Source organism: Corvus hawaiiensis, chromosome 8, assembly GCF_020740725.1.
Source record: "Corvus hawaiiensis isolate bCorHaw1 chromosome 8, bCorHaw1.pri.cur, whole genome shotgun sequence".
Classification (NCBI taxonomy): domain Eukaryota; kingdom Metazoa; phylum Chordata; class Aves; order Passeriformes; family Corvidae; genus Corvus; species Corvus hawaiiensis.
In genome coordinates, this window is record NC_063220.1 from 35283243 (window position 1) to 35300074 (window position 16832).

The 16832-nt window shown below is 41.8% G+C and overlaps 1 protein-coding gene across 1 annotated transcript; it reads left to right on the plus strand.

Annotated features, from left to right (window-relative positions):
• On the plus strand, positions 1-15202 carry CISD1 (CDGSH iron sulfur domain 1). The gene is made up of 3 exons (XM_048311267.1): positions 1-107; positions 5845-6050; positions 10330-15202. Exons 1-3 carry the CDS (start codon positions 77-79, stop codon positions 10417-10419), a joined length of 327 nt encoding a protein of 108 aa, XP_048167224.1. The 5' UTR covers positions 1-76; the 3' UTR covers positions 10420-15202.
• The last annotated feature ends 1630 nt before the right edge of the window (positions 15203-16832 follow it).

The window sequence follows — 16832 nt, forward strand, 5'->3', positions numbered from 1 at the left end:
GGAAGGCCTTTGAGGCGCGGCCCCGCGGCCATCTTGGGCAGTAGCGCGTGCGCAGTGCGGCTTGAGAGCAGGAGCGATGGGGCCGGGACAGAACAGCGCCTTGCGGGGTATGGCCGGCCGGGGGTGCGGGCTATGGCTGGCCGGGGGTTCGAGGTGTGACCCGATCGGGGGGCTGAGTGGGGCAGGGTTGGGGGCACGGGACCGCGCGCGGGCAGGACTGGGGGTGCCTCTCGGGGAGCGGCTCCGCCCCGCGGCTCGTGCCCCGCCGGATCCCCGGGACAAAATGGCGGCCCCCCCCCCCCCCGGTCCCGCGGGATGCGGTTGGTCTGGAGGCGGTCGGTGGGATCCGCTCATCAATAAAATCCCTACTGCGGTTTCTGGGGGGGGGGGGGGGGGGGATGCGGTGTGGTGGCTCGGCTTGAGGCTCCCCTCTTCTCCCCGTCCAACCCCGCTGCTGTGTGAGGGCCCGGAGCCGCCGAGCGCCGCGCCGGGCCCGGCACGGCCCGGCCCGGCCCTTGTGGGTGCTTCGGCCCTCGCAGCGGGCTCTGTTGCTCTCCGGGTTTTATCTGTAGTGGGAACTGCCCATTTCAGACACCTCTGTTTTATTTTTGCCTTTCCACCTCTTTGAGTGAAAATTTCATGGAAACCTGTAGATTTCAGAGGTTTTGTCTACCCGATACTGTACAGTAGAGGTAACGGTGACATTTGCGCTGTGTAATGATTGACTTGAACTGTGCCTGAGATAGCGTTGTGTGTTTTAAATGCTTTAAATACTGCACAACCGGACAGGATGAAAGAATTGGGCTGGGTGGAGGATAGAATAGAGAGCTGAATTACCTAATTTTCTCTAAAAAATAAGCTTCACGTGCATGACTGGTTTCCACTTGTAAAGCTGCTCATGGTTTATATCCTTAATTCAGCAGGCAGATAGTTTGGGCTTGGGTTTTTTTCGGGGAGTGGGTGAGGGTGGAGACTGCTGGTACAGAGGATGGTGGCAAAGACTAGTGATGGCTGATACAGTGATGGAAGGCTATGCTTGTTAAAATAATCAAAGCCTTGAGGATGACTTGGTAATAGCTCGCATCCAGGTTGTGTTCCCAAGGGCAGCTTGCTGTCATTTATAATCATGCAAGAATTAGAAATTGAGCAGAAAAATTTTGTGGAGACGGGAGAAGAATATGCTCCTAAACAAACTGAAAATATCTAAGAAAAGCATGGGAGCAGCTGATGGGACTAGTCTGGAGGGTGCTCTGTTTAAGAGGAGACAGCATTAGGTTACTGTGATTTCTGACAAGATTAAACTTGATCAGTGCCTTGTGGCTGGCAGGTTACAGTTCTTCCTCCAGCTGGCATGTGGCTGATAAATTTTGAAAATCATTTATTCTCTACTGAAAACTAGACACCAGAAACTTTCCATATTTTTGTGAGATTTAATTCGTGGTAGCAGTGGGGGAGTTAATAGCTTCTGGGCATGTTTGCCCTTTGGAAGGCAGTGAGTAGCACAGGTAAGGCTTTTTGTTTGAGAGGTATGATTCTTTGCAGGTGTGGCCCCACACCAACCACAGATCTGATCATGGTGACTTGTCTTTTACTGCTTATTGGTGAAACCCAACAATCTTTTTCCATCAGGTAGCCTCTTTACCATACGGCTTCAGTTAAATTAAACCTGCCAGTCATAACCCCAGTTTTTGTGGATGCTGTGCCTGGTAGAAGTGATTTTGTTGGCTTGACTGCTTGGCTTTTACTGTTAGGCTTTTTGTGCATCCAGTTACCCTGGATGACTCTTCAGTGAGTATCATGTGTTTCTCCAGCATTGCCTTTTGTTGTGGGCAGTGACACTACTGGACTGTCATGAGCAACTCTTGCACAATAATAATCTCTTCATTGGCAACGAAATAAGGATAAAAATGCTTGAAAGTTACAAGCACTTCTAGAGACATAAAATACAGTTTTTCATGTCTTGAGTTATTTCTCTGTGACTTTTGAAAAACATAAATATTTTCTAAGCAGCAGAGGTGACTTGAAAATTGCCTCGTAGGACTCTCTTGGACTAACTTTGTCAGGGTGTAGCTCTCCCCCATATAGTTGCTAGAATGTAAATTGATCTGGGTTCTTAGCAAGGATCAAGGTAGAGGCAAGACCACTTCAGTTTCTTAGTGCCCTTCTCAGTGCAGATGGTAAATGTGTGTTTTCCTGTGGATAAAATCTCTCAGAGCTCTCTAGCAGATCCAAAAACTACTTCTGTAGCCTAGATCTGGAAACATCCGAAGCAATGTTACAGATGTTTAGAGAAATAAGAGAGGAGAAACTTTGGTCTAAATCTCTTTCATTAGGATATGTCCAAAGAATACAGGAGACAATAAATCCCTGTCAGTGTCTTACTGCCATTCTCATCTTCTGGTTTTTTTTTTTGTTTACTTCTGTGCATTGCCTGCTCTCTTCGGACTTCACTCTTTGAATTTGTTTCCTTCTTTCCATTTCTCTTGCCATCTCTTCTCTCCTTTGTGTGTTAATTTTTCTGGCAATTTTAGCCAAACTTTTTTCCATTGTTTAGTGTTTACAACACAAAACCAATTTTTCTGCCATGTTACACAGGCCTGTTTCGTCTTGTCTTGTAACATTGTGGTTTTGTATTATGCCAGAATTGGGAGTTCTTTAATAATAACAGCTTAAAAGTTGCTACTACTGCTTTTTATTTTAAGAATAAATAAAAACCCCTTGACACTCCACATCAGTGTCATTCTGTTAACAGATGCCTCATGCATGACCTTAAGAGTTTGGCAGCAAACTGTTGAATTGGCACCAGAGGTCTCTTGAAACAGTTCAGAGTATTTAAAATTATCTGAAAAATGTTCTTCTTCCAGGTGCATTTTATGGTTAAGTTAGTTAAAAAGATTAAATGGGTGTTCCAGCTTTTCCAGATCTGTATATGAAACAAGACAAAACTTACTGCCTCTGAAACCCTGTAGGATGATTTAAGGGAGAGTCTATTGAATAAGTTCAAATAGTTCTTCTAAATTTTCATGATATTTATTAAGGCAGTTCTGGAATTTAAAGAATAAGACTTTTTTAAATGTTTGGATTTAATGCATTATTGGTTGATACAATTTTCCATCCTGAAAGGGGAAAAGAGAAGTGGCTCCAGGGAAGTGATGAAAAAAGGTAATACAGTAGAAAAGACATTGCTCTGTTATAAGAAAAAAATACCTGAAGCTATTATGTATACAATTTGCCCGTGTATGTAAAAGGTGACTCTGGCCCGTGGGAGAAGAACTAGAGGATCACTGCATGATGAGATGACAATTTAATTCATGATCTCTCTTTGTTGAGCTGGATCTGATGTGCACGGTTATGGGGGATGGCCCAAGGGATGTCAGAGGGATCTGGGTTGGCTGCAGATGTGCAGAACAGCTCTTCTGAATGTGCTGCTGAATTTTAGTACAGACTTCTCTTGATTGTAGTGAGGCACAGAAATATTACCAATTTTTTTTTTCCTCTTTTCATTTGCTAAGTTGACTTGGACTTTTGGATAGGTACAAGTAAAGATGAGCTTCCTTAAGGTGCAGCACCTTAAAAGGTGCTTCAGTTACAGGAGCCGTCTATGGTCTTCATTAAAGTCACTCTTTCCCCTTAGATTTCATAAGAGAATGGATATGGTCCCCCTGTCCCCTCATCACTTATTTAAAATGTAGGTGAAGATTTGATCCATTGGCAGTGCCTCGGTAGAAGCTTGGGCAATCCTTGTAGTTGCTGCTTTCCTGGAAGCCACGCAATGAGCAGTCCTCGGTTTTGCTTTTGCTGTTGTAGCTGCACTTGACATTTCATCAGGGGTCACTTCCAAGTTGTCAGCTTGTCCCCTGAGCTTGCTGAGCACCTCCTCCTGCCACAGCCCTGCTCCAGTGAGACAGGGCAGGGATCCTGCAGTGGCTTTTCTTGAGAGAGCTGCTGTCTTGGATTTAAACTGTAGCTTTTCTTTTGATTAGTTTGGGCTGTTGTGCTAAATTAAAGCAGATTTTCATAGAATCCTCTCTTAAATTTCATTTCCTCACTTCTTTATCAAAATTAGCGCATTACTCTGGCTACTCTGGGGAATAAAGGGTGAAAACTCACTGGATGAATATAAAACAGCATTCACAACATGGTTTCTGGGGCTTTTATTGTTTTAAGGAGTTGGGGAGTAGGAAAACATGCCTGCCCTAAATTCTTCCATGTTAAAGATGATTTTCTGTATCTTAATATCACTTTACTGTTACAGGAAGGGTTTGTCACTCGTTTACAGGGGAGGTCTCAGTGTATGTTGGTCTTTTGTGTGTCATTTACTAAGAAAATGAACTCTGAAGGATTTCTGTATCTTTTACTCCTTTAGTAAGACTCTAAAGAAGTGCCTGCCTTCCCTGATCCTTCAGAGCTGCAGACACTGTGCAGGTAGTTGTCTAATTCCACATGTTGCTACAGCCAGATGCCTGTGGGTCGGTGTGGTGCCTATGAGCTAACACAGTGTTTTAGCTGAGGAAAGAGCTTGGTATAGATTTTAGGAAAGTCTCTGGACCAGGGACAGAAAACCTTGATACTTTTAGTCCAAGCTCACAGTGGAAATACAGCAAGTCAGTCATGGAAAGTAGCAAGAACTAACAAAGGTTTTTGTTTATTCCTAGGCTTGAACGTAGTGATGTCTTTTGCTCCAAAGATGCCATCTGGCTTAGCATCTTACAAATCCAATTGAAACATAGGACAGGATAGAAATTCCCAACTGGAGACTGTTCTAATTTTATTAAGTTCGGTAAATGTGCTAAAATTTAAATTCCTGTTTATTCGTCTGTAAACAGAACTCGCAGTACATGTGTATGTAGAAGTGGTGGATAAAAAGCAAAGAAAGAACAGCCACTTGTTACTCTGAGACAAAACAACTGGGGCTGGTGCTGCAACCCGAACCTTTGGGCCAAAGTCCAGCATATTTTCATGAAGCAGGGAGAAAACAATAGAGCCACAAAAAAGTTGGAAAACTTCTTGCAGGAATGGATGTTATACTAAGAAAGACTGCAAAAGTTGTGTTGGTAAATAAAGGGAGGAAAAGTGAAGATGAGAAGTGGTAGAAAGAGGATTTTTAAATGAAAGTTGTCTTGTGGAGATTCAGGACTTAATCTAGTTAAAATAAACATGTGCTATGATTCTTAAACATAATCATTTTGGATCCTTGTTCTTTCCTCTATACCACAGTAGGGATTTAATCGAAGATGGCTTTTGTTACTGGTGGTAGTATATTTAGTAATTTCCCCATTGCCAAACAACTGGTTTTAGTTTTTTTAGTTATAAGATGCATTTTATTAAAAGCTACTCAGCACCCATGCCTTGGGGGGGACAAACCTGGTTTTGGGTTGTTGGTGCTGACTGTTCTTCTTTAGTGACTTTCTTGCAACTGAAACAAACAACACAGTTTTTTTGCTGCTACAGGATGTACTTACCTGGTTTAATATCTGAACTTTGAAATCATGTACTACTGATGTTGATATGAGAGTATGCTAAATAGAAGAGTGAAAAAAAACCTAAACCAAAACCAAACCTAAAACAAAAACATGAAAACTCTTGCCAGGTTAATTCTCACCCTTGTGTAGAAAGGACTTGGGTGAAACAGATCTCTGATCAACAGGAAAGAACATGTTAACTAGGTGAGTGTCAAAGGAAAATACTCTTCTAAAGTAGAGAGTTATTACTACAGAACAAAAAGATCTGTTGGAAAGTAAAAAGGTGTTGCTGCAAGCATAAAGACATTTACTGCTTAGTAGTTTTGATAGAATGTTGTATTTAAAACCTGATAGTTTCTTGTTTTTTCTTCTTTTATTCTAGTTGAATGGATTGCTGCAGTGTCCTTAGCTGCTGGAGCAGCTGCTGTTGGATATCTAGCTTACAAAAAATTTCTCTCTAAAGACAAATGCTGCAAAGCAATGGTGAATCCCCATATCCAGAAGGATAACCCCAAGATAGTCCATGCCTTTGATATGGAAGATCTGGGAGACAAGGCTGTGTACTGTCGTTGTTGGAGGTCTAAGAAGGTAAGAGAAGAGTGAATGGTCCAGTGTTGTTCATGTGCATGCATCTTTCAGCAAAACTATTTTTAAACTGCTTTATTTAGAGGAAACTAATCTCTTTTCACCTAAACTATTCTGCATTGAGATGTAGCAGTATTCTGATCTGTAGAGCTATGCAGATTTGTGCTGATGCTCAGAGTAAAGCCTGCAGATCAATGCTAATAATGAACAAAATGTTTTTGTAGCTCTGAAGAAGACCTCTTGAAAAGAAAGCAACTGTCTGGAGCATGGTCATGAATGACAGATACCATTTTGTGTGCTACCTGTGCTAATACTGAGGCTTATCCAAAACTATTGGCCTGTTGCCAGTAGGAGCTCAGGAAACATAGTCTGTGAGGACCTTAAGCACCTTTTTTTGGAGAAAGTTGGAAGCTTAGAAAGTATCTTGCTACTAGTACATGGTGTATGCCAGTGCAATCACAGTGGCATACTTTAAGCTCCTATTTTTGAGCAACTAAAAGCTGGGCCTAAATAGTGATCCAGCTTGCTTGCATTTGAAGTTGGGTTGCCTCAATTGCCTTAAGTTAGTGGTAATCTACCCTCTCAATAACAGTATCTCAGATTTAAATCTGATCTTAGAGGTGTGTGATACCTGATGTAGCTGAGATGTTTATACTTTATCTATAATGGTAGTATAATGGGATCTGTAATGAGAGAAAGCAAGATTGCATGATTAATCCTGTCCATTTACCACTGGTGCACAATTAATAGCTTTTTTAGAGGATGCCAATGTGTGGAGACTGAAATAATACAGAACTTCAAAGCCAGGTAACTGCCTTGAAATCTAGCTCTCTCTCCTCCAGGGAGGTGAATATTCAACTTCTCAAGTCTTAAACATTGGTCTTATTAGGCCAAACTCAGCAATTTCCAGATGCTGTAACTTCTGGTTCTTGCTGTTGTCAGATTTGACTTCATTACCTTCCAGGTAGCTCAGGAGCTTACACATTTGTACCTTAATTTGGTTTTACAATGTAACACTGCTAAGGATTAAACAGCATTATGATTTGATTCTGAAATAGTCTTGTGGAGGTGGCCTTGTCTTATTTATTGTCTGGAGTCTGAACTGAAAAAACCCCACTTGAAGCCTGGTGTTTGTGCTTTCTGTTTCCTATTCAATCTTCTAAACAGAAATGGAAGATAGTGTCTGGTTCTACTGGTTGCATTGCAGCTCCTGCCAATTGTTTGCTATTGTTTGATATTACCCTTTCTTTAGTGTGAAATAAAAACCTTAAGAAGTACATTTTGGCATATGTTTAAGGGGTGTTGTCAGTTTAGGAACATATTGCCCTACTGAGTTAGAATAGAAGTAGATGAGGCTATAATGAGTACGTTTTTAGAATTCTGATCTGAAAGGTCTTGTAAAGGCATTGAGGAGGTCAGTGGAAATTTTGGAAGGCATTTGTTTTCTTTTACTGCTGTTGAACGATGAGTATTTTAGTCAACATGTTCCACTTCAAAGGCTGTAGTTTCCAGTTTTGTTGCCTTCCTCTTGCCTTGATGGGCTGACCTTGCAGCATGGGTAGCATAACCTTTATTATGGTTTGTGTGCTTCTCATATTTATTATTGCCAGGCAGTAATAAAATACATCATTCTCACATGCTTGTCATCTTTGGAAGTTGTCAGCTGGCATTATCTGGCTCTTATAGTCCTCAAACTGTTAAAATTTGTAATTACATGGTGTCAGAATGTGGAATGTGTGTGTTTTCAATGCAGGAATTACAGTTACTTCAAATGCATTAAGTATCTGCTGTGTTTTTGTTAAATAGGTGCATATAAAGGCTAGAAGAAATGTCCTTTTGTATAACTATGTGCACTTCTCATGAGATTCAGGCTCACCTGAGGCATGAGGTTGGTAGAACCAGTAGCATTGGGAACTACAGAATGTTTCTGTTGCACTGATGATGTGCATGCACTTAGAGCTGACCCTGCATGGTGTTCCTCCTCTACAGGGAACAACAAAACAGTTGGACTATACCAGAGTATTTTGGAGTAACTCTTGAAAAAAGAGCAGGATTATGTGCGGTTGTTTTTGTTTGGGTTTTTTTTTTCTGAAATAGTGCACTTAAAAGGCTTTTGTGCTGGCCAAAGTCTCTGTGGAAGGTATGTGTTTTAAAAAACCACATGTGGTATATTGAAGTAAGTTTGTCTTGGCACGTAATTTTCTGTTAATAATAAATGGGTGGTTCTTTGAATGACCCTTTTCTATTCAGTGTTATGCTCTGCAGGAACTTAATAGTTGTCCAGTTTAGTGAAATAACCCAGTGCTCAAACTTACCAGTGTAGAGGCAAGAATTTTGTCTTTAAACTGTAATTAAAGTTAGAAAACTTGTTTTCTTACTTGTCTTCATTTTTAGGTATGAGTTGGGGGAGGGGGGAGTTAATTTGCCGTCTTTTTACAATGACCTCCAGCCTCTGTGTCTTCCAGAGAAGTATTAGTCCCCAGGTTGTGGGTTGAGGAGTACTGCTGCAGACTATCAGCAGAAATAGTGATAGAGAATCCAAACGTGTTCAGTGTCGAGAAATCAGCTCAGCTGTCCAGATCACTGTACAGTTCCCCTGCGGTTTGAGCTTTGGCCACTATTGCTAGTCTGCTTTGTTCTTAATCAGGGATGAACACATTGTGTCACGGCCAATATCCATCTATGCAGTATCTGGTCTTCAACGTGACCAAGTGGGTGTTCTGGAAGAGTGGTGTTTGGTTTGGTGTTTTTTCCTGAGAAGCTTAAGTCTGGTGTACCAGGCCCTGAGAGCCAGTGTTCTGAGACCAGCTGACCAGTAGGATGAATTCAGTGCAGTCACCATTGGTAGCTGTTAAAGATGTCTGGATGCTATCTGAACCTAGGAATCCCACCATTCTTGTTGATTGAAAACTAGAAGTGATGATGTTCCTGTAGCTGGACTTTGGGTTGCCTCCTTCGGGCTTGTGAGATGTTAATGTCTGATGGAAGCTGTGTTGTTGCTTCTGTGAAGACCAGTGGACTGTGGTGTTGCATGGAAAAACAACTGGCCCAGGAACATCTGCTGTTGAAAGCTGGTCAGTGTCCCACAAACATACATTCCTGTTCGCTCAGATTTTGTCCAAGTATCTGTCACTACTTACTCATTGAGTCACAAGTGACTAGTGGGATGAGAAAGTTTCTGCATGAATCAGCTTACATAAGCATTCTCTGAATTTGAGGTTTCTTTATTCAGAAATATCTCCTGCCATCTTTAGCATAGGTTTTGACACTTAATTACTGTGAAAAACCAGAAGAAACTCCCACACCTCACCTCTCTCCTTCCCTCCCAACGCTACCCTACAGACCAGGTGGAGTTATTTTTAAAGCTCTGTTTATTGTTTCATTGTATTGGTTTTGTGCAGTACTTTGAAATCTTTTATTCTAACTAAGCATGGGTTATAGGGTATTAACCTTTTTCAAAGGCTGTGACTGAAGTATGAACATTGAAATCAGAATGTTGAATAATGACTGTGACGGTACTGCAAGAGAACAGTGCTGTTGCAAAGGCAAAAGCTGACTAATGCCCATCTTAGAGTCTCACTACTTGAAAGCAAACAAAATTGTAACTGAATGCAAAATACTGATGTGTGATTTCTATGATCGTCTCCAGAGCTTCCTATGCACAGGAGGTGTAGCTCTGAAAATGCATCCTTGAGAAGTGATGGGGTCCAACCTCACTCTTACTGCCTCACAGAATGTCTTTTGGCTCTTCCATGTGATAAGAGCTGCCCAGGAGCAGTAGTTATCACTGCTCTGCGACTTGAGCAGTTAGAGCTGCTAAAGGAGTCCCTGTAATTCTTGCTGTGACCAGCCTGTTTTAGGGTGTGGTTTGTTTGGGGTTTTTTAATGGAACAAACACATCTTCAAATTGCTTTCAAATGATGTGGCTCTTAAGGCCAGCACTGAGAAAGCTTGGGGCAAGGTTGAGAGTAAGGTACTCCAGGTAGGTTACAGCTGAAGGTCTGCTCGGGCTGTAGTTTCTTTCTGCTCACCTGATGCAGGAACACCAAACAAAGTGGAGTTTGGTGGCTGCTCTTTTAGAACAAGCCTCTTGTCTGCTCTGCACTAACAAGGATAAAGCTAGTGTTCAGCCAAAACTCAGGGAGACCTGAGATGGTGGCATAAAAGTTGTGGTCTGTGGTTTCAGTGGATTTAATGAGAAAATGCCTAATAAACTTTCAGCCTAGATTCTTAGTTCTGATTCTGGATGTACTTTAGATGTGTTTATTCTTTCTTTTTTCAGTTCCCACTGTGTGATGGCTCTCACACAAAGCACAACGAGGAAACTGGCGACAACGTTGGGCCTCTGATCATCAAGAGGAAGGAGGCGTAGAGTGGACAGTAGAAGCTACAGAATCAATGTCTGACAAATCCTCTGCTCTCTTGTAGCTGGGGGAAAAAAAACACAAATTCTTTGTCATATCACTGAAGACTTCCCAATGTAGTATATATATCAGACTTCAGCATGTATATTTTCTCTGGTGCTTGTTGTCTTTCAATCACTACAATGCATAATTTACTAAGTAGTCATGGTTTAAATTTTTTGTCCTGTAAAGTGTGTGTACCCTCTCACTGAGTGTGAAGCTAAAATGATGCACAGAATGTACTTCATCAGGAAATAGGTATTATTTTCAAATACATGTGTATTGAAACGTAGATACTAAAATCCTGGAGAGGTTTGAAAGTCACAGAGCTGGATAGATGTCCATGTAGAAGGCAGTGGCAGGGAAGAAATCACAGTCCCATCTTAATCTCTGATTATGCTACATTCTCTGCAGGTGTCACATTTGGCCTGTTACACTACTGTGCTCTGTGGCTTCTGTAAAAGAACAAATTCAAAATTGCTAGCTATGGACAGGCAACAGAAAAGGCTGAAAGTAAGATGGGGCTAGAGGGCAACTTTACCTTTGCTTTGCAGCAGCATTGAAATTTGACCCTACTTCCATTTGGTATCAAGAAAATACTATCCAAATTGCAGACCTGTATTTAGAGTAGGATTAGGAAAATGGTCTCTGAGAGCTTTCTTAATAGATGAGTGAAATGACACAAAGTGCTTCAAGAGTGATGAGCAGGGGGTGGCAGGGTTGTTTTTGCTGCTAGAAAGCCTTAGTTTCACTTGCAGTCTTGCAGTGAAGCCAACTTCCCCAGACAGGATGCTTCTGTGGGGTGGCTATGCTGATTAATTCCAGAAGCTAAAATAAAAACTAAAACCCCACCCATCATCACCATCTGCTTCACCATTGCACTGGCTGGTTCTGGAAAGCTCTTCCCGATGAGAAGGGAGGAGGCACATCTTTCTTATTATGTGGCCTTAGGCTCTATGTGTCTTAACTCCTGCCTCCCTGGGCTGCTAATGTGGTTCAGCTGATTTAAAAAAAGAAATCCTGGCATGGACAAAGAATGGCTTTGGAAATAGAAACAAGGAGGGAGGGAAGGATGTCAGAGAGAGCTCTTACCCTCCTTACCCATGGCACATGTCTTCTTGTCTGGCATGGTTGCATTAATGGCTGTCATGTTGGATTCCTTAAATAGCTTTGATTTATTAACATGCATATAACTACAAAACCCAAAGAGTGGGGCAGCAGGGGGCAATTTTGTACTAAACCCAGTCCATTAGTGTAACTGCAGCCTGCATAAGATTGAGCTCTGAATGTCCTGGGACAGAAACTACCTCAGGGCTAGATGAAAGGCCTTGTTAAGAAGCTTACATTTTAGCCTAGACCCTTAGGGATTCTTCAAATGATCGGGGCAGGAGAGGTTCTATTTATTTTATTAAGAGTGGTTGGTACAACTGGTTAAAACTGAAGATGTTTTGCATAGTCTCTATGTGAGACTTTCAGAGGCTGAGGTCTTGGCCAACTGGTCTGAATTTGGGCAGAAGGCACAAAAAGTAAAGAAGGAAGCACAGGTAGAGAAGGGGTTTGCAGGTGGAGTGTCAGAGTAAGGGCACTACTGTCCAAGAGACCTCTATTTGAAAGAAGTTGCAGTCAAATATGTCAGTTTGTCTTTCATGTCTGTCTTGAGTGTGAATACACTTGATATTTTTTACTTTGCTGAGTACTAATGCGTATGGAAAGTTGTTATAACCTTAAATTATCAAATACATTGCTTTTATCCAAAGCAAAGTAACTTCTGTATTATTAGAACATGACACTGGATATTTCTGTATTTTTGTCAAATTACACATTCGAGCTCATCTTAATCTCAAGGCTGTAAAGTCTGTGTTATCATGGGTATGCTCTTTGTGTAGTGCTGTACAGCAGTGCTGCTGTAGTCACGAACCTGTGTCGGGTGGATTTTTCTTCTGAGACTCCTTTTCCATCAAAGCCTGGCTACTCCTGAAGGAATAGAAATTCAATGTTAATGGTCTGAGAAATGAAGTCCTGAGGTTTCAGATGAGTCTCCTGAGTCATAAAACTATTTTGTGGAGTTTGCCAATAAAATATTGCCAGGAGTTCGGGTGTCAGGGAAGTGGGCGCCATGGAAAGTTTTTTTCCTGGGAAGCAAAGTTGCAGAAGCAGAGTCTGTGTTGATTTAAATCCTGGTGACTTTTGTTTTGGAGAAGTGTTGCATTTCTGAATGTTGATTTGAGTGTTCTTAATTAGAACACCCTTAATTGAGATCTTAATTAGAGGCACGTACGATTCCTGTACTGTACCTTATTTATGCAAGCTGTTTGAATGTGATGAGAAGAGAAACTTGGATTTGAGGAAACAAACTTACCAAGCAGTCTCAATGAGCATCACAGAGAACGCTTCATTTTTTCTTAGTACCATAATAGGTCACCATGTTCTAATGGGCAGAGTGCTTGACTGTTTCAGTGTTTTCCTAAGTCTCTTTCTTTAGTGCTTTCCTCAAATAATCTCTAGAGTATGAATTGCATTGGTTAGATTTCTACCAAGTTAAAACCATAAAGAAATGATGCAAATGTGCAGTTTTCACCTCACATTGAAACTCCTAATAAAAATGTGGTACAAATCCTTCAAAAATTAAAGCAGAGAAGAATCCTTGCTGCAGAGTAAAACTATTTCTGCTCCTCACTGTTATTTTCAGCATGTAAGTGTTGGGAAGGTCAAGAAATTAAAGTACTGATTCTTAAGTAATTGAATGTAACTCATCAAAATAGTGTGAATGTCAGGTATTTGAGTGCTTCTACAGTCAGGATCCTTGAAGGGGAGAGGCTGTCAGTTACAGATACTTCCTGCAGATTTCGTTGGGGCACTGTTAGTCTGCAGGCTGAGGAGGTGGTGGAGGCCAGCAGCTAGCACTGCAGCTATGCTGCTCCACCGGATGGAAACAGAGGCCATGCAATGGGGCCTCCATCAGGGCAGTGCTGGTCTAGGGGCTTTCTCTACAGCCATGGATTTAAGGGATTTCAGCAGCAATGCTGGCTGGTTGAGCCCAGGCAGCTGGAAGTGCTGCATAGATATGTTGGGGACAAAGCAGCTTTTCATGCCCAGAGCCTCATGCACTTTGAGTCCTGGAGTTGTATTGCCAGTTCCCTGATAGCGAGCTGCAGAGCTCACCACAAGCCCTGCTAAAATTACCATTTTATTGCAGTTTGGGGCTTGTTCTGATGCTGTTGGGGTCTGTAAAACTTACCTTGTGCAATTGTGCAGGAGTTAGACTTGGATTTTCCTTTCAGTGTAATGCAACTAAAGACATGGAAATATGAGTCACTGCTGTATCACAGTTGCTCACTCCCAAGAAACGGAAGAACATTTTATAATAGGAAGGATAAGAATGTAGGCATGAAACTAAACATTGGTGTTGCAGAGGAACCTTGTCAGCTGACTTCTCCTTAGCCACCCTGGACATGGAAGTCTCATGCTAAATTTGGCTTTCGTTTCAACTCCTAAAGCTTCAAGGCTGACAAAACCCATGCTGAGCCCTGACTGGATTAGGTGGATGAACACAGTCTTCCCCTTGCCTGTGGGCAGAGAGAGGATGCCCAACACCTTGGCCAGGAGGCCAAATTTATGGGTGTTCACCATTGCTGTTTCAGCCCAGGCAGAACATTTCATGCAGATCTGCGCTGACACATGTTCAGTCCAGCAGTGTCGGATGCCTGTTCCCCCAATTGCTCTCTGCATCCAGGCTTGTTCTGTTGTCGTTTTCCTACATTGATGAGTGGCTTCTTTGCACTGTCAGAATAATTTTCCTAGAGCCATGATTAATTTAGAATGGGTACCAGGGGCTGCTGCTTGAAGCTCTCTGTTGCTTGTTTTCTATAGTTGTTGGGGTGTGTAGTGCATTTCTTGGCAGGATGATTTCCAAGCTGCCTGATACAGAGGCTAATGCAGAGAGCCGCTGAATAAAAACTAAATAATTTAAAAATAAACAGACAAATTTGTGAAGAGAAAGAAGAAGAGGAAAAGAGCGAAAAAAAATGTGGTGGATGGGGGGGAGCATAAGCTAGAGAAGACTTACCATCATGTAACAGTACTACATGGTAGGAAAAAGGGATAAATCAAATGACACAATGTTATGTTGCATTTCATTAAACACCTTAATAGAGCCAAGCATAAGAAGTATAAAGTGGCAGTTCTATTAGCCAAACCCATGCTTCTCAGAGGTGAAGGGGTTATGTGTTTGAGCAGACATCTGTTATTGGGGTTTTTCTTCCTCAACTGTGAAATCCTGCAGTACTGGACAGAAAAAAAACATACACCCGTGCAGTGGGTCCTGTTAGCAGTCTCCTGTTCCTCCACACCCCACTTTGTAAGCTGTTTAATTAGATGTGCAGTTGTAATAAATAGAAGGAGTATTTACTGGTATGCCTCCAGAAGTCAGTAAAATCACAGTAGGTGTACAGGACTAGCAAAGCAGAATGCAGTCCACCTTTCCCATATGCAGTTTGGACTGGTAAGAAAGGATTTATCTGGCTTCTCAAGCAACTTCTGTTTCCTTCAATATATAGAAGCTGCAAAAAGGTCTCGCATAAGCACAGATAGATCATGTCTCTTGTTATGTTTTTCCCAGCTGAATACTCAACCATCCCTCTTTTCCTATTTGATATGGCACTGCCCTTAATCCACTCTGTTCTGCATCCTTTTTGTCATGCAGACTGCAGTTTTCTTTCACTGTTTTTTATGTGTGGCAGACTTACACCAAAAGTGCCTTCTCCTCTCCAGGAGCAGCCTGTGCAAAAAAGTTTCCTGAGCATCCCAGAAATTACAGCTTTAATGTGTAAAGCATTCAAAAATCAGTTGAGTTAGCTGGCAACAGGCAGCAAAATGAGTGATACGGTCACTGACTGCATAACTTTTCTCAAATACTTTTCTACAGCTGGCAAATATCACCATACATGGGTAAGACATGTTCAAGATGCACTGTCTGTTCACTGCCAGGACTCTTGCTCAAGATTTGGGTACCAAAACAACAGCCAGCACAGACTTCCACTGCAGTAATTATTAAAATGTTGCTCTTTTCAAACAGTGTGATCTTGTTCTTTCAATCTCATTCTTGGCTTTAACAGCAATGCAGGTTAAATTACTTTTTAAGGGTTGTGGCTGTTACGCAAATAAATTTTGGCAGTAGAATACCATTTAATAGAAGAGACTTTTTTAATGCTAGTGGGTTTACTCGATAAATAAGTGTTTAATTTACTGCAGGTGGAGGCAATCTAAGTCAGCTCTAGGGAAAGCCAAACAGGCATTTAAAATAAACCTCTTGGCATGTTAATCACCTTAAATCAAGTCCTGGGCTTATGCTAAAGCATATGATGTGACTGGTAAAATCCAAATGCCATCATACATTTGTAAACCCTGAGCAACAGCCGATAGTGATACAACACTGTACTTTGAAAAAATCCCTGTTTAGAAGGACAAACTGTGTAAGCCATGAGATCAGGAGATGGTACCAAATACTTCGATCTAAAATTTGTTTCAGAAAGAAGCGCAACTTCTTTCTCAAGGATGTCAAAGGACACGCGTCTGTCATTGCTGTTTTCTAGGACTGGAGGCAGCTAAAGCATGTTTCAGCTAGACTCTCCACAAATCATGGTTTAATCTTTTGCACTGATAGTTAATGGTATGTTCCTGTTCTCTGTGAGAGACCAGGCATGGAAGCTGGACACATCCAGTATGCGTCATGCTGAGGGTACACAGAGCAACAAAATGACACCTTTTGTCTTTCGCTCAACATTCTTCCTGCTGCTTCCCAATGTTTTATTGGCTTTTTTTGGCTGCAGATGCACACTGGGTTGATAATCTCAGGCAACTGTTAACAGCAACTTCAGGATCTCTTTCCTGGGCCGTGATGGCGAGTTCCATCATCAGCATTGAAAAGCTTTGGATTATTTTCCTCTACATGTGTTACCTTACGTTTATCTACACTGAAACTCTTACGCCAACAGTGTGCTTTTTGTTCAGTTTTGTGAGATCCTGCAGGACATTGTCATTGGCATGGCATTTCACTGCCCTAAAGCGGTCAGGAATATCCATACACCTGGAGATTTTGTGTACTCTCCCTTCTGCAGGTTGTGAAAGAAGACGTTGAATAAAACCAGTCTCAGCAAACACCCACTGCTGCCTCGTCTCCACCATCAAAGCCCTTCCATTTGCCTCCCACCCCTTAACCTACTCTCAGTTCAAAAATGAACTTTTCCTTCAAATACTTGGCTTAGTTTCTTTATTGATCACCAAGAAGAAAGTAAAATCCAAGGATTCTGAATAAGAACCGTTGAAATGAGCTTCTCACTTTTATAGTCCTTGTATCTTTCTAATACAGAACAGACCTCCCCAA